Below are 23,268 nucleotides of genomic sequence, written 5' to 3'. Positions count from 1 at the left end.
ACTCATTGCCAGTATCAGTGAATCTTACTGCCATAAGAATCTCTAGATACAATATGCAAAGCTGCCTGTTTGGAGAATAAGGATCACTCCAAAATATTCAAAGCAAAAGCTGGGAAGCCATTTTTAAGCCTGTTCTGAAAATTGGTGATTTGGATTTATTTATTTAACTATTAACTATTTATTTATGGCATTTTATTTTAAATTAAACATTTTATTGATTCTGTTTTTGGTTCTTGGCCTATTACTGTCACTACAGTTCCTTTTTCTAACCAAGCAAACGGATGCTGCATTTCTGTGTCTTAATTCTTCTGTTGCAGCAGTTTTTGACTGACTCTTCAAAATAACTTCCAAATTCTCTAATTAATCAAGCAGATCATGGCTAAGGTGCATACACATATTTATTAGGACTTCTTATTAGTGACTTACAAGTGGGTGCTGCAAGAAATGTGCAGGGAGGGGGTATTCCTCTGCCTTTGCTTCCTTCCCTCTCCCCCATCTATCAAAGTTCCCTCCTCTCTCTTTCTGTTCTGCCCTCACTCCTTATCTATCAATCTTCTCTCATCCCCCTTTCTCCCCTCACCCCTTCTATGTAAGTTTTCTCCTCTCTTACTACGCCACCCCCTTCTCTAGCAATCCTCTCTTACTCTCAGAGAACGCTTTGTTTAGTTTTGGGGGGATTTACCCCCTTTTAAACTTTTTAGCTTGTTTTAGTTAGACAAATAAGTAGGGATGCCAGCCTCCAGGTGGGACCTGGGGATCCTCCAGAATTATAGCTCATCTCAAGACTAGGGTTGTGCAAAAAAAAAAAAAAAAAAAAAAAAAGATTTCAGTAAATTTCAGGTTTATTGGGCCCAATTTTTTTCAGAAACCCGGGAAGAAGCCAAATACCCATGCTGGTAAAGAGGTATTTCGGCTTTATTTCCAGGTTTACCGGGAAAAAATGGGTCCATTATAGTCTATGGGGATTTTTTAGAAGCTCCTGGGGGGCATTTTTGGAGGTAGAGTTCCCAAATTTTTAGGGTAGCTTCGAGGGACTCTCCTTGCATGAACCCCTTTGGTGAAGATTGGGTCAAAGGTTTTTGGGGTCTGGAAGGGGTCACCCCCTCCTCCATAGACAAGCATTGTAAACTTCACCATACTTCTCTATGGAGGAGGTGGTGTGAACTCTTCTGGACCCCATAAAATTGGACCCCTGACCCAATCTTCACCAAACTTCAGGATTCATACAAGGAGAGTCCCTGGAAGCTACCTTGAAAATTTGGGAACTCTACCTCCAAAAATGCTCCACCCCCAAGCTCATTTAAAAAATCACCATTGGGAAAAGCCTGGGGAAAACCAAAGCCAGAAAAAGCTGAATTCCTATTCGGCTGATTTGGCAATTGGCTATCTGGCTTCGGCTTTATTCCCAGGTTTTGGTTTTCAGTAAAACTGAAACCCGAATATTGCTGAAATGGCTAATTTCGGGTTTATTTTTGGTTTGGGTTTACTGATATGCACAATCCTACTAGAGACTACAGAGATCAGTTCCCCTGGAAGGTGGACTACAGAGACTACAGAGATCAGTTCCCTGAAGCTTTGGAGGGTGGATTCTATGCCATTAAACCCCACTGAGGTCCCTGTCCTCCTTGGGCTCCATCTCCAAATCCAGGAGTTACCCAGTCTGGATCTGGCAACCCTACAAATAAGCATCCTGTTAAGGGCCCTACATTCCTAACTTATGCTTTCAGGTTCTGTCAAGAGGGACACTGTGTAGTAAAACAGCATCTGTGAATCTGTTGCGGTAACCTATTAGGAGAAAGAGGAATCAAATCTTCCCTCAGGGTTTATTTATATTAACTGAGGATCGGTCACAAAGTGGTTACTGTCATTGGGGGAAAGCTTGTAACTTATGGGGATGAAATTGAGAAGCAGTTCTATTTATATACTGAAACATTTCCACATAAGAGCCTTACCCTGTTAAATACTTTATTTTCTGTTAAATAAACCTTTGTTGCTCAACTCCATCTGTGTCTTGTCTGTCCAGTCAAAGATCTATGAAGAAGTTGTTTCTACGTACCTCATAAATAATTACAATCTTGGTTTAGCAGGTTCCCAAATAAGTTATCTTTAGGGAGAACATAGCTTACATGCCACCAATCCTTTAATCAAAGATTGTGCCCTCCTTTTTATTTGATTGTGGGTGGTTGGAGTTTAAAGAATCCATAGGAGAGTTGGGGGGGGATTGGATATTCTTTAGTCCAGAAGACAGATGCCTCAGAGTCCCCCCTCCCCACACAGCTACCACACATGGTTTCAACTGTTCAAAGAATACGCCAGGGAAACAGCTCTCCATTAAAATGCATGAAAGTGTGTGAATCCAAATCTTAGTAACAGTAAAATGATTATGTATTTAACCTAATGTGATGTTGTACTGAGAATTTTATATTAAGATAGCTGCAGTATATCTCAGGAAACCTGTGACAAAGCCCTCATGCTAAATTATCAGGTGAAAAGAAATGGAGGCTAGAAGTTATGACATTTAGTAGTAAAAGTACATGCTAATCAGAAGCAGTTAATTTTAAAAGAAGGAAATTGCCAAACAACTGTCATGAAATAGCAAGTATTTATCATTGGGAATACAGGATGAATTCTCTACAAGTACAGCATAGCTCATTTTGATTTGAGTTAAAGTATCTATAATAAGATAATGCAGTGGAGTATCAGTAGGATATGCTTCATGGGCAGAATTTGCTGAATTAATTTGCTTTCATACACCTTGAAATGAAATCCTGTCTGCTCTGATACATAATATAGGATAGTAGGCTGAAAAGACATGTGATTTTTGAGAGCCAGCATGGTATAGTGGTTAAGAGTGGTGGTTATGAGCGGTGGACTCTAATCTGGAGAAGTGCGTTTGATTCCCCACTCCACCACATGAGCGGTGGACTCTAATCTGGTGAACCGGGTGGGTTTCCCCACTCCTACACATGAAGCCAGCTGGGTGACCTTGGGCTAGTCACAGCTCTCTTTGAGCTCTCTCAGTCCCACCTTCCTCACAGGGTGTCTGTTGTGGGGAGAGGAAGGGAAGGTGATTATAAGCCAGTTTGATTCTTCCTTAAGTGGTAGAGAGTCGGCATATAAATACCAACTCTTCTTCAGTTTCAGAGCAACAAGCTATAAATCAATCCTGGAATAGTTTTCATTTGTCCTGAAGTAAATCTTACTTGATAGTTCAAAACAATAAAGCCAAGTGAATTTTATGGTTTGAATTGGATTACTAGAGGGTAGGCTTTCCTCACATGAACACTAACTAAGGCTGCTGGTGAGATGGCCAAAATCCAACATGGTGTTAAGCATACATCTAAGCCTGATAAAATCAATTCGCTTTAATGTGTTTCATTTTGTGTTTGAGCTGGTTGAAGATTGTATTACTCTAGCCCCTAAAGTGGTTACTTTAAGTATATTACATTTAAGTATATCAATGAAATTAGACCTCAACTATAATTAGGAAAAGAAAATATTTTAGCTTTTCCAATTTGGCTCTGGTTTGGATCACTAAATGATTTAAATGAAACATGATTTGGGGAAATCTCTGGAGGAAATGAAATCCAGAGGAGGGGAAGAATCTCTGAAAATGCCTCTCTGAATATCCTCTCCATTTTTTAGAATCATAGAATCATAGAGTTGGAAAGGGCCACACAGGCCATCTAAGCCAAACCCCTGCTCAATGCAGGATCAGCCTAGAGCATCCCTGACAAGTATTTGTCCAGCCTCTGCTTAAAGACTGACAGTGAGGGGGGGGGGGGCTCACCACCTCCCTAGGTAGCTGATTCCACTATTGAACAACTCTTACTATAAAAAACTTCAGGGCACATAAACCATGGATTCCAGTGTCTCTAAACTAATGTGCAGAGTATGGGAAACAAGCAGGAGGAACTCAAAGTCCTAATACAGGAAGAGGATTTTGACCTAATAAGCATTACTGATACTTGGTGGGATGACACTCACAATTGGAATATTAGAATTGAGGGATACAGCTTGTTTAAAAGGGATAGACAGATAAGGAAGGGGGAGGAGTAGAATTATATGTCATGAACATAAGAAAGGCCCTGCTGGATCAGACCAAGGCCCATCAAGTCCAGCAGTCTGTTCACACAGTGGCCAACCAGGTGCCTCTAGGAAGCCACTAACAAGACGGGTGCAGCATCACCATCCTGCCTGTGTTCCACCGCACCCAAAATAATAGGCATGCTCCTCTGATACTAGAGAGAATAGGTATGCAGCATGACTAATATCCATTCTAACTAACAGCCATGAATACCCCTCTCCTCCATGAATATGTCCACTCCCTTCTTAAAGCCCTCCAAGCTGGCAGCCATCACCACATCCTGAGGCAGGGAGTTCCACAATTTAACTATGTGTTGTGTAAAAAATACTTCCTTTTATCTGTTTTGAATCTCTCACCCGCCAGCTTTAGCAGATGACCCCGTGTTCTAGTATTATGGGAGAGGGAGAATTTGTATACTTGTGAAGAAATACATGAATCTGAGCATGGAAGTTCAGTCAAGAGTGTATGAGTAAAAATCAAAGGAGTAAGAAATAATAGTGATATTACAGTGGGAATCTGCTATATTACGTTGGGGGTCTGGGAGTATTTAAGTAAGCTCCTCTTACCAGAGGCTCTTGCCCTGCGGCTCTTAGCCTGGGGATCTGGCCTGGGGGCCCTGCACATTTTTCTACATTTTATATCTGTTGAGTGTTTTTGCTTCTCAAGCAGGAAGTCTTGAGAGGAAGTTAGTCAGGGGAGCTATCAAGGAAGTTCAGGAAAGTCACTGAACAACTTCAGCAATGGATCACAGCAGTGTGGCTAGTGAGGGAGCTGAGGCAGTAATATGCAAGGTCTGTGCCATGTTTGTATTCTTACCTGAGGGTAACAATAATTACACTTGCAGCAAGTATAAGTTGGTAGTCCTGCTGGGGGAGACGATACAGGGACTTGAGGCACACTTGTCCACATTCCATTTTATAAAGGAGGGTGAAGTGTTCATGGACAGAACACATGAAGCACTCTTTAGGGGGCAACAGGAGGAAAAGAGTAATGAATCTCAACAAATGGAGGTGCAAGCAACACAGGATGAGGGTGCATGGAAGAATGTGACCCACAGGAGCCGGAAAACCAGGAGTCATTCTAATCCTCTGTTGCTCAGCAATCGGTTCCAGGAAATCCCCATATACTGGTTCTGGACCACTGGAATAAGGGCTATCCTCCCCCCCTCAAAACTTGAAAGAAATTTCTTTGGCTCCTGCGCATGAGAAGACTTGATCTTTTGCTCCCCAATTTAGGAAGAGGCGTGTTCTAGTAATTGGGTATTCCCTACTGAGAGGGGTAGAGCCTAAGGTTTGCTGACCGGACTTGTCGTCTTGAGAGGTCTGCTGCATACCAGGTGCATGCATTAAGGATGTGACAGAAAGGTTAGGAAGACTTATCAAGCCCACAGATTATTACCCTTTCTTGCTCATTCATGTGGGAACAAATGATATTGCCTGACACAGCCCAGAACATATTAAAAGAGACTATGCGGCTCTGGGTAAGAAGGTGAAGGACCTGGGGGCGCAGGTTGTTTTTTCGTCATTTCTTCCTGTCGAAGGTTGTGGCTTAGTAAGGGAAAAAAGAATACTATAAATTAATGACTGGTTGCGTAGATGGTGTCGTCAAGAAAAATTTGGATTTTGGGACCATGGCTTATGCTTTCGAGAAGAAGCTCTTCTATCGGGAGAGGGTTTCCGCCTCACGAGGGTAGGAGAAAATATTTTTGGTGAGAGCCTTGCCAACCTGATAAGGAGGGCTTTAAACTAAATCCTATGGGAGAGCAAGACAAGAACGTAAAGCCTAGCATGATGACAATAACGAGATAGGAACAATAATGGTTTGAGGGGAGTGCCATGTGTGCGAGGAAACATTAACTTGCAGGTAAGTTTAAAAATGAAAACCTCGGGGCCCATAAACCATGGATTCCAATGTCTGTACACTAATGCGCAGAGTACGGGAAACAAGCAGGAAGAACTTGAAGCCCTAATACAGGAAGGGTTTTTTGACCTAACAGGCATTACTGAAACTTGGTGGGATATCACTCATGATTGGAATATTAAGATTGAGGTGTACAACTTGTTTAGAAGGGATAGACAGATAAGGGAGGAGGAGTAGCATTGTATGTCAAAGATGTGTACACTTGTGAAGAAGTACATGAATCTGAGCATGGTAGTTCAGTCAAGAGTCTATGGGTAAAAATAAAAGGAGTAAGAAATAATCATGATATTATGGTGGGGGTCTGCTATTGACCACCAAACCAGGCAGAATACTTGGGGGAGACACTCCTAGACCAGATTACAAAATTCTCAAAGAGACTGGACATGGTGGTCATGGGAGATTTTAATTACCTGGATATCTGTTGGAAGTCCAACTCTTCAGGCAAATTCCCAGGCAAATTCCCAGGTTTTGGTATTCAGTCTATGCAAAACCCAAATATTGCTGAAGCGGCTAATTTTGGGTTTATATCGATATGCACAACCCTAGAGGAGATGCTTATTAAATTTGCAGACGATACTAAGGTGGGAGGGGTAGCAAATATGATAGAAGACAGAGCCAGATTACAGGATAAACTTGACAGGCTGGAGATTTGGGCTAAAACTAATAAAATGCATTTCAACAGAGATAAATGTAAAGTTCCGCATTTAGGTAGGAAAAAATCAAATGCATAATTATAGGATGGGAGAGACTTGTCTGAGCAGTAGTGTGTGTGAAAAGGATCTAGGGGATTTAGTAGACCAAATACTGAACATGAGTCAGCAGTGTGATGCGGTAGCTAAAAAGGCAAATGTGATCTTGGGCTGTATCAACAGAAGTATAGTGTCCAGATCACACGAAGTGATGGTATCACTTTACTCTGCTGTGGTTAGACCTCACTTAGAGTACTTTCTAACAGTTAGAGCATTTCCTCAATGGAATAGGCTTCCTTGGGAGGTGGTTGGCTCTCCTTCCCTGGAGGTTTTTAAGCAGAGGCTAGGTGGCCATCTGTCAGCAATGCTGATTCTATAACCTTAGACAGATCATGAGAGGGAGGGCAGGAAGGTTTGCATGAGTGTTTGGCTCTAGTGGCCCTTTCTTGCATGCCCAGGGTAGTGCTGATCGCCACATTGGGGTCAGGAAGCAATTTTCCTCCAGGCCAGATTGACCAGGGATCCTGGAGGTTTTTTTTGCCATCTTCTGGGCATGGAGTAGGGGGTCACTGGGAGTGTGGGGTGTGTGTGGAGGTAGTTGTGAATTTCCTCCATTGCCCAATGAGTTGGACTAGATGACCCATTCTGGTCCCTTCCAATTCTGTGATTCTATGTTTCCTTGTTATCAGCAGTCATTGCTGAATTAAAAGATATAAGTGCTTTCTCCAAGCTATATTGCCAAATTTAGGGAGAAGAAAACTGGCAAGGGAAATAAAAGATGTGTCCTTCTTTAGGTCAAGTTTCCTTCTGTGAAACTGAAACAAAGCTGTGCAGTTCCTGCTTGCTTTCCTGCCAGAGTCCATCCTGGAGTTCAGTGCAGAGTTCTTTATTTTCCCTTAGCTGTCTGAAGAATCTTCACACAAGACTAATTTGGGATATATCCAATTTCATACTCTAATACTAATTCTGAGGGTATCTGAATTCTCCTTGCAGCTCAGATTTTTCAAATAGTACTTAATTCTGTATCATGGATGAATTAACCTTGAAACTCAGGAAATTTTGCTTCTCTCCAAATGTCTCTGTTATTCTCCAATGAAAAAGGTATAGGTGGGTTTGTGATGGCTTAAACCACATGGCCCTGTTTAAGATGGTTGTTTTTCTTATGCTTCAGATTGGTACAAAAGGATGTGGAAATGAATATCCCCTTTAATGAGGCTATGCTAGACTCCAGCAATACAGAGATGAAACCTGGTAAGACAGCCTTTAATTATCTTTTTGATCTTCTCTCTTTTCTTAAGCATTTAATTATTCATTGAGAAGCATGTTTTTGTATTGCTATGATATTATTGCAGCGTTAGAAGAAAAAGTGTTAACTTTCCTTTATTTAGTAAATTCTATGGTTTTCTTGACAAATGATCATTTCAAGCACACCATCCACTTTTTCCAGTGCTTTGGTGTTATCAGGCTGTGAATATACTGAGCTCATGTGATAATTACCTACTCTGCACTTTCTTGCTAAATTTGTCTGTAGCCTGCATGGGGTTTGCTTCCCAATTAAGATGCAACAGTCAAAACAAAGCAGTTCAAATTTCTCCCTAAAATACAGTACTTAGAAAAGAAGCCCTTCCATGTTAGATCCCATTCTTCACCCCAACTCCACACATAATTGGTATCTTGGATAAGCTTATATGGCAGCTACCCTGGCTTCTAGATGGGCATGCCAATATTCCAGGAAAAGGCAGGTATTTTTACCATCAGGAGTTTCCATGTCCTCATAGCATGGAGCTCTGTCCTCATAAGTGATCAGCAAATAGCTGAATATCCAATGGATCCTAGTACCCCCTCTTCTGAACCAGCACCCAGAAGAACTTCTTCATTTGAGAAGGGGTTTGTGGTTTTTTTTGCCCTGCAAGGGGAATCTCCTTGTCCCCTTTGGGGTGATACATCAATTCAGGAGTGACAGAGTGCTCCTGAGTTGACTTTGCTATTAGGAAAACTCACGCAGGAGTCTTATTTCGAGTTATTGGAGGTGGTCAATCTCCCATGGCTCGTCCACTGTTTTAGGACCAATCGTCAATTTGTGAACAGCGTCATGAATCATGTGCACGACAAATGGCAATGCGTAACACATGATGTTGTAATCATTACGAGATCCCACCGTGATGTTATCTAGGAGTTGGTTGTCATGTCAGGTAGTCGCAGTCAAGGTAGTCATGTCAAGGTAAGTTTGTCCATATCGGTGTTTGGTCCAGTCCGGTAGTGTTTCACTCAGTTCCCGAAGGACAAAGAGTGTGGATCCCCAGGGAGTAGGGGAATCCGGGAGTGCGCAACGCAATGCAACTCCAACTGTGGCTCCCCAGGGAGTAGGGGAATCCGGGAGAACGCAACGCAATGCGACTCCACCTCCAATAGTATTGGAGGGTGGGGCAGCAGGGAAGACACTTGGCCAGGGTATAAGCCCTGTTACCGGCGGGGCCACGAGGAGGCGGTCGTCCCATTATTGTGCTGCCACACAGTAACTAATTAAGAGAGTATTGGATACTCCCGAGAGTCATAGTTTAAAGGGTCTCTTAAGAAAATCAGCTTAAGAGAGTCGTCTATCTCTTACTATGTGTGTGTTGTGTGTTTATAGGTCTAAGCTGTCAGGACTGGCCTTGGAAAAGATTCCTTGGCAATGCCATATATGACACAAATACACAATTATGTAGGCACCCATTCATTGACTCTTCCCCCATAAAGTAGGGCTAAGAGTGGGAGATTATTCAAATCAGGAGGCCATTGCAATCAAGCAACTCTTCCCTAGGAATGTTCAGCTGGTACCATCATTGTTAAAAGAACGAACATCGTCCCTGTTCCCTCATACTTTTATAGTATGCAAGAGCCCTATTACCTTGTTCTAACTGAAGTTTTTATTTTCTTTTAGCATACTGCTTGCTAGTTTTTAAATTTTATGTTTGCTTTTAGTTTTGTTTATTTAAAACGGAGATTTTTTTTTATCTTCTCACTTATTTAGAACCTCCTAATTCTCTAGATCTTGATGGATCCCATCCTAGAAGAATAAAGCTCACAGCTCCAAATATCAACCTCTCATTGGACCAGAGTGAAGGATCTGTCCTTTCTGACGATAACCTGGACACCCCAGATGAAATTGATATCAATGTAGATGATCTTGACACACCAGATGAAGCAGAATCTTTTGAATATGCTGCACATGGTAATGAATTACTTGGAGAAGGTAAAAGAACACATGAAGTAATGAAGTATATTTCCCATATATTTTTTATTGAGGGTTTGTGTTTGAAAAAGCAGGTTTCTATTGAAGGGTCCAGCCATCAGTTCTGTATTCAGCCTCCTTCCTTCATAATATTTTATGCTGCTTCTTCAGAGTCCTGCTTGAGGCATGTTATAATTAAAATAACAATATGAAACAACAACCATTAAAAGCTGCATATTGGGCATGAACTATCCACAAAACAGACCTCAGACTAGAAGTAGGCCATTTTTAAAAGCTACTAAGGCGAAACCCATAATTAATTAACAGCCTGGGTAAAAAGTCATGTTTTGGCCTGCTGCCTAAAGGATGCCTGATGAGCCTCAAGAAGGAGGAGGAGATTTTCTCTACCATCAGGAGTCTCAAAGATGCTTACAATTACCATACCTCCCCACTCCCCACAACAGGCACCTTGTGAGGTAGATGGGGCTGAGAGCTGAGAGAACTGTGTCTAGCCCAAGGTCACCTGGAAGGATTCATGTCGAAGAGTGGAGAATCAAACCCAGTTCTCCAGATTAGGATCTGCCACTCATAACCACTACACCACACTGGCTCTCTACCATTCCAAAGGCCGGGTGCTACCACAGAAAATGCCCTGCCTCTAGCTGTTACCTGCCTGACCTCAGACAGCAGGGACAAAGAGAGCAGGGCTTGAGAGAGATATTTTAACTGGTGAGTTAGATAGCATTGTTAAGGGAATTAGAGGGGGTCTCCTAGTTTGAGTGGGGGAATTTAGCAACGGAGACACCTAAAGCACTATGAGAGGTTTTACACTGGATCTTTTACCAATGTCTACGAGGAATGAGCAGGTCAGTGGAAAAGCTCTCAATAAAGAAACGTTTGTATCAAAAGAAAGTATTTTTGTTGAAGGGGTTTAAAAAAGGTACGATCACACACAAAGGTCAATATGAGAATACACACACCCCAGGTTTATATGCAAAAGGGATAGAGGGGAGTTATATCTACCTGTCAGAGGAGAAGGACAACTTCTGGGGTAGCAGCTGCATAGAGTGATCAACAGCCAGCTTCTCTTGCTGAGAAAAAGCGCACAGCAATTGTATGGGGCACAGCATTTGGATCCAAAACAAACTGCAAGGAACCATAGCAAATGGGACAATATTTATACCAAATTTCTGCCCTGGAGCAGGGTGACTTCACTGGCAATGGTGGTCATCTAGAGTGGACAAAGGCTGATTGCTTCGGGATTGGATTAGTCATTTGAGTAAGAAAAGACAGGAGGCAAGGGAAGGTGTGAGATAATACCCTAGTGGTTATGATTAAGTATGGTTAAGTATCTGCCATAGATTTTTAGATGGAGAAAGATATTCTGGGACCTGTTCCCAGGAAGGACAGAGGGTGAGTCATGGGGCTGTTGACTTCCAATTCTGATGAAATTACCTGGCCATCCAGCCTAGAGGGAGGAAATTCAGGGAGTCTGAAGAGAGTTTGATTGTTTCCAAATTCCAGTGTGATTAGCATACCTATGGCAAGGAGAGTGTGAACACAAATGCAAAAGAGGTAATATCTTCCCTATTGTGGGGTTTTCACCTGGCATTGGCCTGGGGGGAGCCAGAAAGGCATGCCTGATTTTACCCTGTCAGCCTGTTTAGAGCTATCCCAATATGCGTGCCAAGTGACTTCCATTTTGTCCCTGGCAGCACAGCAGTGCCTGCTCTTGTGCTTCACTCCATTCCTGCACACCTCTCCAGTGGGTGTCAAGTAAGGCCTAGGGCATATAGGTGGCCCAACAGCATAGGAGGGAATCGTCCCATCAGGTACCCTGGCCCCAAGCTATTTGGGATCTTAAAAGTAGGAACTAGCACTTTGAATTGTTCTCCAAGACAGGTATCCAGTACAAACATTTCAACATGGGGGTAACACAGTTGCTGTAAGCAACCCCTGACAATTGCATGGCTGCCACATTTTGGACCAATTGAAGTTTCTGGACAATTTTCAAAGGCAACCCATGTAGAGCACCTTACAACAATCGAACCTGGATGTGTTCCGAGCAAGGATCATGTGGCCAGATAATTTTTTTCTCTCGAAAAATGGTCATTACTGATCATGCTTTGGGGGAGACTTGAGCCTGAAACTTGTAGGCCAGGATCCAGTAGCACCTCTAAGTTACAAACCTTCTCCTTCATGGGGATGCAACTCCCTCTAGGACAGGCTGCCTCTGAAGGCTTCTTGATTGACCAACAGCATCTAAGTTTTGTCTGTATTCAGCTTCAGTTTATTGGCCCTCATCCATCCTATTACCTTTGCCAGGCACCTATTCAGGAATTCCACAGAGCCAGCTGGCTTAGTTCTTAAGGAAAAACAGAGCTGGGTGGCATCTGCATATTGGTAACAATTCACTCGAAATCCCCAGATGATTTCTCCCAGGCATTTTATGTAGATGTTAAATAGCATTCATTAAAAGCATCATGGAGCTAAAGATAGAACTCATAGAATAATGTGGAAAGCAGCAGAGCTTTGACTGTAGGAAAGATGATGATGTCAAGTTTGTTAGTTTTATTCTGTTTACAAAAGTCTGTTTTAGGATTTAACAAAGTTTTACATTAATTTCATCATCATAAATATCTTATATTTTCTACAAATATTAGTAAAATAACATTTCATGTCAGTTCTGAGATCAATGCTTTTAATACCTCAAAAGGCTTCTTCACACATCAACTGGCCACTTTAGAAATATTTTATTGGTAGAAATTGATAAATATCTTAGATAAACAATTAACTAGTTTAAGAATACTTTAGTTTACAGACTGATCTGGTCATGACATGCTTTCCATTAGAAAAAAATTGTTTGCTAGCTCATGTTTAACTGAGATGTGCTTCTTGTTGACTTGTACAGCAAAACAGTCCTGCCCTATGTCTGTGTTCTTGGTTCACCCCAGGAATGCAGTTTGCTCCACTGACTCCCATTGTGAGCAGATTTGTTTGTTTGCTATATTTATACCACAAGTTTCAGCAACAGTTGCCTCCCAATGTGGCTCACAATAATTCAAATTCAACACCTATGTATAATATGTTGAGGATTCATGGATGTGTGTATGTTTGTTGGCAGCTGATGACAGACCAGGCAAAAGAAGGTGAAGCTTTCTAAGCTTTTCCTTTGAGAGTTCTTTGGATAGAATGCATCTCCCTTTGGATCAAATGCTTCTCTCTTAGGAGTTTTGGTCTGGAAATCTGCAGTATACATACTGAGAGTAAAATAATTAAAGTTTCAGGAGACAGAGGGCAGAATAGGCAAAGCAAAGATAGTAGATTTCAATTCTTTCAATATGTTTTCCCTTTTTTCCCTTTAAAGGATAAATAGGTTGGCATTTCTTTTAGCAATGTTGTGGCATCCTGACAGCTCTAGGCTAACCTGCTACATCAGGTAAGGTGTTCAGGACTGGAGCAAGTGTGCAGGGATGGAACACTGCTGTATAGACAGAGACAAAAAGGGTCTCCTGGCATCCATCTTGTGTGCCAAGCTACTGAGCCAACTGGGCAAGTTCAGGCTTGTTTGCCTGTTTCTCCTTGGGAGGACATCTGGTGTACTGTGGAAACAAAAGGACAAAAGACAGACTTCTTCAGCATTAGTTTAGCTCTCTCCTGCAGCAGATAAGGCACACCTCCATAATCTCATCAGAGCCAGAACTCCGTTCAGAGAACTGGGATGGACACAAATAAACTCATCAAATTGCTAGCCGAGCCCTCTGACTCACCCTGGCAGATAGTTTCCCAGACCTCACTTTCATCTGAAAATCTATAGCCAATACTCACGGGTACTTAGCCAAAAGTACCTAGGCATTATTTCTGATCTACTTCACCTCCTGTTTCTTTTCTCCCTCCAACTCCTAAACTCATCAAGAGCAATCAGACCTTTTGACAACTGGCAATGACAATGTATCCTCAACATATTATACATATGTGTTGAATTTGAATTATTGTGAGCCACATTGGGAGGCAACTGTTACTGAAACTTGTGGTATAAATATAGCAAACAAACAATGACATTGCCAGGTGCAGTGAAACCATACTTTCAGCCCCTCTTTAGGGTATAAATATATCCCTGTTCGCCATGGCAATTTGCTAGCATTTTTCCTTGGATCCAAAAATGTGAGCCCTGTACTTGCGTGTACAGACTTCCTTCTGTTTCCTTGCAAGAAACACTGGTCGTTACTTGCTCCATGCAGCTGCCTCTATCTGGACCTTGCTCCCTGGGAACGTCTAATTCTTGTGTCCACCCCCTCCTACCTTTATTTTCCTAGTTCTGTATGTATTGGGATTTGTGTGTTTTCATGTGAATGTGTATACAAATTTGATCATTTGTAATAAAACCCTTAAAATTTATAAAAGCTTCTTTATTGGGAATCTTTTCCACTGATGTGCTCATCCACATAAAAATAAGTTTAAAGACCCCCATGCCAACCTCTCACAAAGCTCTACCAGTTTCCTAGCTAATTTCCCCCCAATAAAAGGAGACCCTTCTATTTGGCATAACAAGCAAGGCTTTGTGGGAGGTAGAAGAGTGAAACCCTCTTCTTGTGTATTGTCCCTGATCCAAACTGGGGCTCTGTGTAGCTGTAGTCTACCTTTTAAAGATGAATGTAAATCTGTGGTCTTCACCTCATCGAGTGTGACCCTAACACTTCCTATTTTGGCAGGTATCTAGCACAGGGAATCATACATAGAACTGTCCTGGAACGGATACATCCAACACACTGGGCTGGATGACACTGACCCAGGCAAACATTTATATAACTGCCCATAATTGCAGGATCCACAAAGATGTTGACTTCAAACAGGACCACCAGACTTACTCAAAGGAGATTTCACTCTGCTTTTTTCTACAGAAGCCAAAGAGCAAAGGCATAATTTATATCATTTTAACTGTTTCCTTAGTAATATTTAACTCTTCATTGATTTTTTCCTATTAATCTCTGCCCTAGTTTACATTATCCCTGCAAAATACCAGTGTTTCCCTGTTTGAAGCCAAACATGTGCTTAAGTGTTTCATTGGATCATAGCCCACATTTTGTGTATTCAGTGTGTTTGGTACATTTACAGAAGGGTACAATATAGTCTTAACAGAATATGAAAGGCAGTGAATCGTTCACTCTGTCTTTAGTGGCTATAAGCTGAACATGGTATAATTAGCAAATGAATAACAGTTCATCTGAGTGGCTTCTATGCAGCCCCACATTGGAACTGCGCAGGCGCAGGCCAGCCACGGATAAGATTTGTCAGCTTCTAGCAAAATCGAAAGTGAGAGTGCTCCCCCTCCCCTCGGGGCATGCAGCCTTCCCGCCCAGCAGTCACATGACCCAGGGGGAGGGAGCACTCTCCCCTCCAGTTCTCTTTCTGTCGCCACGGAGAGAGAACGTGTCTATAGCTTCTCTTTTATTGTTATTACTGAGTGGAGTCTAAGAAGGCTCCGCTTTTCAATCAATGTCATTCTTGTGGCACCAAAATGCGAAGACTTTTTGCCACAAGATTTGCCTCCTTTGCCTGAGGGAACGGCACATTCATTCCACCCTCAGAGCATTGAAGGCTTGTAGTGATTGCCTGGAACTCTTCGTCTGGAAGCCGGAGAAGGCACTTGTAAAAAGGCTTGGCCCTGCAGGACAGACTTCTGCAGAGCCCGAGAAGAAACCTCTCCTCAGGACGCTCGGCTGAACGCTAGACGTACATCTAAGCATGCTAAATCCTCCCTTCGGTCATTAAGACGTCCAAGTCGATCATTCTACTGGCCAAGTCCCTTGCCCCGGCTCCTTCAGACCGTCGTCAATCTCCGTAAAAGTCGCCTCGATGCCATCAGTCGAACTCTCCTCAGCAGTGCGGGCCTCGACATCATTCAACATCGAACTTCCCTCGGGCAGAGCGCCTTCGACCTCCTTGGCATTGAGGGCCTCGATGCCTTCGGGCGTCGAACTTCCCTTGGCGCAGAGCGCCTTTGACCTCCTCGGTAGTGAGGGCCTCGATGCCTTCGGGTGTTGATCTTCCCTCGGCACAGAGTGCCATTCAACTCTGTCAGTGAGGGCCTCAATGCCTTCGGGCGTCAAACTTCCCTTGGTACAGAGCGCCTCAGGGTCGGTCTTCCTCAAAGTCTCCTTGGTGCCAATCGGGGTCGTCATCACCTCGGTGCCGTTCGTCAGCGGTCGTTGACGTCTTCTTGAATCACCTGACTCCACCGATTGTTCTGGAGGACTCGCCTCCTTGTGATTCCCTGGTATAGCCCTCTGTTATAATTCAGGGCGGATCCCAGGGTAACCGGCGGTTCCGCATGCAGTTCCTGACGCAACTGTACAGCTATGCGCCTTTGCCGTCACCGGGCCCAAGGGTCGCTGTCGGTGTCATTACGCCAAATCCTCCCAGCCTGCTGGCGGAGGTGTTGGCGCTGATTCAGACGTCCCCGTCATCTTGATGCCTACGCTCTCGGCGCTTAGGCTCTCGACGCCTATATTCTCGGCGCCTACGCTCTCGGCGCCTAGGCTCTCGACGCCTACGGTCGCGGTGCCTATGGTCGTGGCGCCTACGCTCTCGACCCTTACGGTCTCGGCTCCTACGTTCTCGACCCCTACGTGCTCGGCGTCCAGGCTCTCGATGCCTATACTCTCGGCGCCTATGCTCTCGATGCCTATTGTCTTGGCGCCTAGGCTCTCGATGCCTACGCTCTCGGCACCTAGGCTCTCGATGCCTATGGTCTCGGCGCCTATGGTCTCGGCGCCTATGGTCTCGGCACCTACGGTCTCGGCGCCTAGGCTCTCGATGCCTACGTTCTCTGAGCCTACAGTCTCGGCACCTACGGTCTCGGCACCTAAGGCCTTACCAATCCAGTTCGTCATTTGTTGACATTTTACTCTGGGTCCAGGTGGCATAGAGGGACCCATCATAGCAAAAACTCCCCCTGGAGATTCTCCCTACCAAGGTCTCCTTCTACATTAAAGGATATGGTCCACTCTGAGTCCAATGTGACGGCTACTCAAGTCTCTGACTCGGAATTCCGCACCCCACAACCCTCACCTGGGGACATTGCAGGGGATACTAAATCGCATCTCCCTCGGGGTGATGTGAGATTATATGTCGATTTGATCCGTCTGGCTAAGGTGTTAATATATATTCCCTCCCTGACATCTCAGATGTCAACCATCCGGCCCAGGAGATCTCAGTTCACTATTCAAATGTTCCTGACTTAAGAAAGTACTGTCGCTCCCCAAGATATTTCTCACATTCCTTCCAGAATCAAGCTGACAGCATGGAGAATTCTACGTAATCTATGGTCAGATGGGGTGGCTCAGATGTCGCTGGACCCCATCTAGTTGTCCACGAGACATTTTTCTTGATGCCGAGCGGAAACGTTTTTCCCTGTGGGCTGCTGACAATGGTTTGTCCACAGCTGCTTCTCTCCTGTCGTCAATTTTTGACTACCTTGTATATTTAACGATGCTGGACTGTCCACTCCCTCAACTACTGTTCGGCCCTTCACACTGAGTTGGACTCTCTTTCTGTGTTTTTTCTCTCCCAGACTCACAGAGGTTTTTTGTACGGGGACATAATCAACCTCTATCCCCGGGTATCTCCACCTGTTTCTCAGTGGGGCTTTCCCCTCATGTTGTCCCAACTCACAAAACACCGTTGAGCCTTTGGCCACTGGTATCTTTGCTATCCTTGAGACTGCCTGTCTGGTCACAATCACCGCAGCCAGTCGTGTCAGAGATTTAGCGGCTCTTGCCGTTCCTCACTGTTTACTAAGTTTCAACCTGATCAAGTGGTGTTGACACCCAAGCTTTCTTTCCCACACAAGGTCTCTTCTTACCCGTGTCATTGCCGACCCCTTCTTCCAATAAGGAGGGGGCTCTATTACAAAGAACCTTGTTTGCAGGGAAAACATCAATATGTTATTGCTGTAGTGACCGCCATAGGGGGCACTGAGCTTCCCAGCAGACCCTGTCTGGGTGGATTGCCTCAACCATTAGACTGTCTTATGAGAGAGCACATGTGGATTGTCCAGACATGATCAAGGTGCACTCCACAAGGGCTTATGCTGCCTCCGTCACCTATTCGTCTAAAATTGACCTCTGAGACATCTGTTGAGCGGCGACGTTGTGAAGCACTGTGCAGTCGACGTGGATTCTTCTAGAGAGGCAGTAGTGAGACTTGCAGTCATGGGTTCGGTGACTGTCCCACACCCACCATCCAGGGAACCGAGCTTGCTACTCTCCCAATGTGGGACTGCATAGAAGCCACTCAGATGAAAACAGAGTTTCACTTACCTGTAACTGTTGTTCATCTGGTGGATCTTCTATGCAGTAACACATCCCTCCCTCCTTCCCCGCTGTGGGACCTCTCTGCAATCATGTGGTTATTGGTTCCGTGGCGGCAGGTTGGAGAACTGGAGGGGAGAGTGCTCCCTTCCCCTGGGTCATGTGACCGCTGGGCGGGAAGGCTGCATGCCCCGAGGGGAGGGGGAACAATCTCACTTTCGATTTTGCTAGAAGCTGACAAATCTTATCCGTGACTGGCCTGCGCCTGCACAGTCCCAACGTGTTACTGCATAGAAGATCCACGAGATGAAAAACAGTTACAGGTAAATGAAACTCTGTTTTGTTGGCTATACTCTGGCTATGGTCCTAAGAACACTTTCCTGGGAGCAAGCCCCATTGAATAAAATTGGCCTTATTTCTGAATAAACCTCTTTAGGATTTCTCTCTACATTTTAAAACAGCCATTCAAGTTTAAATCAGTTAATATTTTAAGACTATGAAGTGCCTGTATTTGAAAGAGAAATACTGCAAATTAATAAAGAAAAGTTGAACTGCTAATATGGCATATTCCAGTAGAAAAAAGTCCCCCTGTTATGATATTTCAAATGCAACTTAAACAAATTTCCATATTCATTAGCTAAGTATAAGAGTTACTTGATATAATATAAAAATAGCCATTCTAGCTCCAATCAAAAGTCTTCCTGACTCAGCGTTCTGTCTATTTACGTTGACCAAACAGATGTCTCAGAGAAGCGCACAAGCCAGGTGTGGTCAACAGCAGCTGTGATAAAAATTGATACAAAGCAATCCACATTTTTAATTAGCATGGGTGATATATGCTGATGTTCCCAATGTGGTTTGACTGAACTGGCTCTTTTTCAAGGGTAGTCTTAAAAATTGCAATATATAAAATGTGTTAGAATTATATTAAAAGGAGCTTCACTGATTCTAAGTGCTGATATATGCATTTTATATGCACTTTCAAAGAGATATCTCCCCACTAAGGCTATCAGAAACTGCCATCTAAATATAATCAGAAGAAGAGCTGGTTTTTATATGCCAGCTTTCTCTACCACTTAAGGAAGAATCAAACAGGCTTACAATGACCTTTCCCTCCCCACAACAGACACCCTATGAGGTAGGTGGGGCTGAGAGAGTGTGACTAGCCCAAGGTCACCCAACTGGCTTCATGTGTAGGAGTGGGGAAACAAAGAAGTATAGTGTATTACTGTTTTGCAACTTTGTTGTCACACTGAACCACTTTCCATCAAAAATTTATTTCTTTCACTGTGTAGCACATACCATAACGATATATTTCACATTTAAAAAAATGATGGATACACACTTGCTGTGACACAGCTATGCAGTGTGTATGTGCACAATGTTGTCAGTATACACTTGCACATATCTCCCAAGAGTTAAAAACATTTACATACTGCACAAAAGAGAAACACAGTGCCAAAGTGGTAGCTGCAGAAAAGTGGTAGGAACACACTGTCAGCTACACACCCTTATGTTGACATGAAAAGCATACATTCCTTGCAGTTCAACAGCTGCTCTGACCAGCTGTCTAGAGACTTCCTCTATTATCCTTTTTATATCTGCAAAATATTAATCAGTGCGTACTTGCCAATGTATATTATTATGTGTGTGTGGTATGCGCCGTCAAGTTGCTTCCAACTTATGGAGACCCTATGAATTAATGACCTCCAAAACATAGAGTTGCTAGGTCCCTCTTCGCCACCAGTGGGAGATTTTGAGGGGAGGGCCTGAGGAGGGCAGGGTTTGGGGAGGGACTTCAATTCCATAGTCCAATTGTCAAAGCGGCCGTTTTCTCTAGGTGAACTGATCTCTATTGGCTGGAGATCAGTTGTAATAGCAGGAGATCTCCAGCTAATACCTGGAGGTTGGAAACCCTACCAAAACGTCATATCATTAACAGTCTTGTTCACAGAAGGCCGTGGCTTCCTTGGCTGTGTTAATCCATCCCATGTTGGACCTTCCTCTTTTCCTACTGCCTTCAACATTTCCTTGTATTATTTTCTTTTCCGGTGACTCTTGTCTTCTCATAATGTGACCAATGTTCAATCACCTCAGTTTTGTCCTTTTAGGTTCTAGGGAGAGTTCAGGCTTGATTTGATCTAAAAGCTTCTCATTTGTCCATGGTATCTCCTCCAAAACCACATTTCAAATAAATAAAATTTCTTCCTGTCAGCTTTCTTTTTGTCCAACTTTCACACCCATACATAGTAAGGGAGAATACTACAGTGTGCATGATCTTCATCTTGGTAGATCTTCATCTACCAGTAACACAACCTTACACCAAAGGATCTTTTCTAATTCCTTCATGGCTACCCTTCCCAGTCTAAATCTTCTTCTGATTTCTTGGTTTCAGTCTTCTTTTTGGTTGATGATTGAGCTGAGGAATAGCAAATCTTTAACCATTGCAGTTTCTTCATTGTCAATTTGAAAGTTGTGTAATGTCACTGTAGTCATTAGTTTTGTATTCTTGATGTTCAGCTGTAATCCTGCTTTGGCTCTTTCTGCTTTAGCCTTTGTCAGGAGTTTATGACTATTATACTATTTGTATAATAATAATATACTAGTTTAATAGTATACTATAGTAGTATATTATAGTTAAAAGAGTGGGGTGTAGATCTGACTGTTTACAGAGTCATATTCTGATCTCAATTCAGGATAGGATAATTTGAGAATATTGGACACAGTTTTATAACTGAAAACATACATCGGTGATGTTGAGTCTTCTGAAAAGATAGTCAAGATTATTTACGATCAAAGACCAGCAACAGTTAACACTGAAAAGATAGTGATACTGTGACTTTATTCTTCCAGAAGAGCAGCCAGCTGTTAATGATGTTTTCCAAGAGGAATCAGAATCTATCCCAGAATACACTGCTGATGAAGAACGAGAAGACAACAGGTTATGGAGAACAGTTGTCATCGGAGAACAGGAACAAAGGATTGATATGAAAGCCATAGAACCTTATAAAAAGGTCATTTCTCATGGAGGTAGGGAAAAATCTACATCGATTTTTAAAATGGAATGGAACAAAAAAACACAATTTCAAAACTGATGAAATATACTTTCTATAAATAATTCTCTACTCAAGGAGCCAACTTTAGAACGGGCTTCTTTTTAGAGGGAACAGGCATAGATCTAAAAGGCTGTGTGTTCCACATGCTGATGCAAAGTTTGTTCTCTAGGGTATTTCAGTAATGTGTTTACTATATGAAGTAGTCTGTTCTATGATTCATTAATCACCTTTGTTCTATTTATGAAAGATCCCATTTTTCAAACCAGGGATGCTTAGTTCCAAAGGAAAGGCATAGTTTAAAAGAAATAAATATATCCTGGCATGTGCCCTACCACTCCATTCAGGAAAGTCGGAAGCTTTCCTCCAGGCTTCCTCCAACTTAAGTGGAGGAAAGCTTCAAATGCCTTTTTAATTTGCAGTATGTCTTGCTTGTATGGCATATGTGATCTCACAATTATCTTGTGAAGGTTCTAATATTTCTGTTCGACATGTGCCAAACCGAGGCTAAGGCTGGTTCATGTGTAGATGCCAGCTGAGGTTGTTGTTATGCAGAAGTGCAAGATGTGTGAATTGGTGACTTCAAGTGAGTGGTAGCTGTTGTGATTCTCACAATAGAAGTGATTTGAAAAAAGTGGGAATTGGAGTGGTTGCACAAAGTAGAAATGACAGCAGTTGTTTCTTCACGTGCCTGAACTGGTTCACATAAATGGCACACACTTCTATGTTAGCCTGGCAGCAGCTTTATATAATCCTGGAACAATGTTTTGGATATTGTAAGTGAACAGGCCCATTGTTATTCATTTGATGCTGCTTAGAACTAGGGTGGGCATAACAAAAGAGTATGAATCCATAGCTTCCACAATTAAGACCAGCTCTTTATCAATGACATTTCTGTTTTTGCTCAATCCAAAATGCAGCCAACTAGGTGGTGTTGATAAAAGAGTTTTCTGGATTGGAGGTTTTTAGACAGAAAGGCCTGATGGCTTCTTCTTCTAACTGAGGAAGCTCACTATGGCAAAGTTGGAAAGCTTCGGCTACAGAATTGCCTTAGATCAGAGGGGGACATTATGAGATACTCAGAATTATTTGCTCTTTTTGGTCAGACTGCTTTGTCATTGAGTACAAAGGAAACCTTGGACACATACTTAGTTTACACATACTAAGTTTAGAGTTTAAGACAACAGTTTGTTTGCAGTTCTCCACTCAAAAAGAGACAAAGATTGTATGGCTTTTCTTTCAGTCTAAAAAAAGATTTATCAAGAGCTATGATAATTTAGCACAATTAAGAAAACAGAATTAACAAAACAGGAGTGTTCACACTCTTTTCTTAAGGAGCAACCAGACTGTCACAAAGCGCTGTGCTGTTGCATTCTCTAGAACAGGGGTCTCAAAACTGCGGCTCCAGAGCCGCAAGCGGCTCTTTGGCCCGTTGAGTGCGGCTCTCCAAACTTGGTTCGGAGCCCCTGCTCTTGCGCCCGCTCAACTGTTGGGCGGTGCGGGCTTCCTTTGGTAGACCTGGCCTCCGGCTGAGTCCTATTGGGAGGCCATGTCTACCCACTGGCTTTCTTGGCGGTAGACCTGGACTCCGAGGAGGGGGAAGTCCCCCGTCAGAGGCCAGGTCTACCAATTGGCTTCTATGGGCCTCCGGAGGCCAGGTCTACTGCCAAGAAAACCAATGGGTAGACCTGGCCTCCCAATGGGACTCAGCCGGAGGTCAGGTCTACCAATAGGCTTTTATGGCGGTAGACCAGGCCTCCAGATGAGGACTCCGGACGGGGAGGGGAAAATGGCAGGGACTTACAATTTAATTTTTATCAATAAATAAGATAACTATTAAGTATGATATCAAGTTTTATTCAGTGTACCTATAGTTTAATTAAGACTTAAAACTTTAATTAAAGTTTATTAAGTTAATAAACAGTGTACCTACCTATATAGTTTAAGTTTAAGAAATTTGGCTCTCAAAAGAAATCTCAATCGTTGTACTGTT

At 43.0% G+C, this 23,268-nt stretch overlaps 1 protein-coding gene across 3 annotated transcripts in view; it reads left to right on the top strand.

Moving 5' to 3' along the window:
• LOC130476204 (protein prune homolog 2-like) overlaps window positions 1-23,268 on the top strand; it is a 55,467-nt gene that overhangs the window by 19,646 nt on the left and 12,553 nt on the right. For 2 of the 3 annotated variants that reach the window (XM_056848094.1, XM_056848092.1), the window contains exons 2-4: window positions 7,868-7,947; window positions 9,710-9,931; window positions 21,076-21,252. In XM_056848094.1, the coding sequence (XP_056704072.1) occupies window positions 7,868-7,947; window positions 9,710-9,931; window positions 21,076-21,252 (479 nt within the window). The remainder of the gene's footprint in view (window positions 1-7,867; window positions 7,948-9,709; window positions 9,932-21,075; window positions 21,253-23,268) is intronic. The other variant, XM_056848093.1, reaches the window with a different exon arrangement.

Source organism: Euleptes europaea, chromosome 4 (assembly GCF_029931775.1).
Source record: "Euleptes europaea isolate rEulEur1 chromosome 4, rEulEur1.hap1, whole genome shotgun sequence".
In the NCBI taxonomy this organism is placed as follows: Eukaryota; Metazoa; Chordata; class Lepidosauria; order Squamata; family Sphaerodactylidae; genus Euleptes; species Euleptes europaea.
The sequence above is the reverse complement of the archived record's forward strand: the minus strand, read 5'-3'. Positions and strand labels throughout refer to the sequence as shown.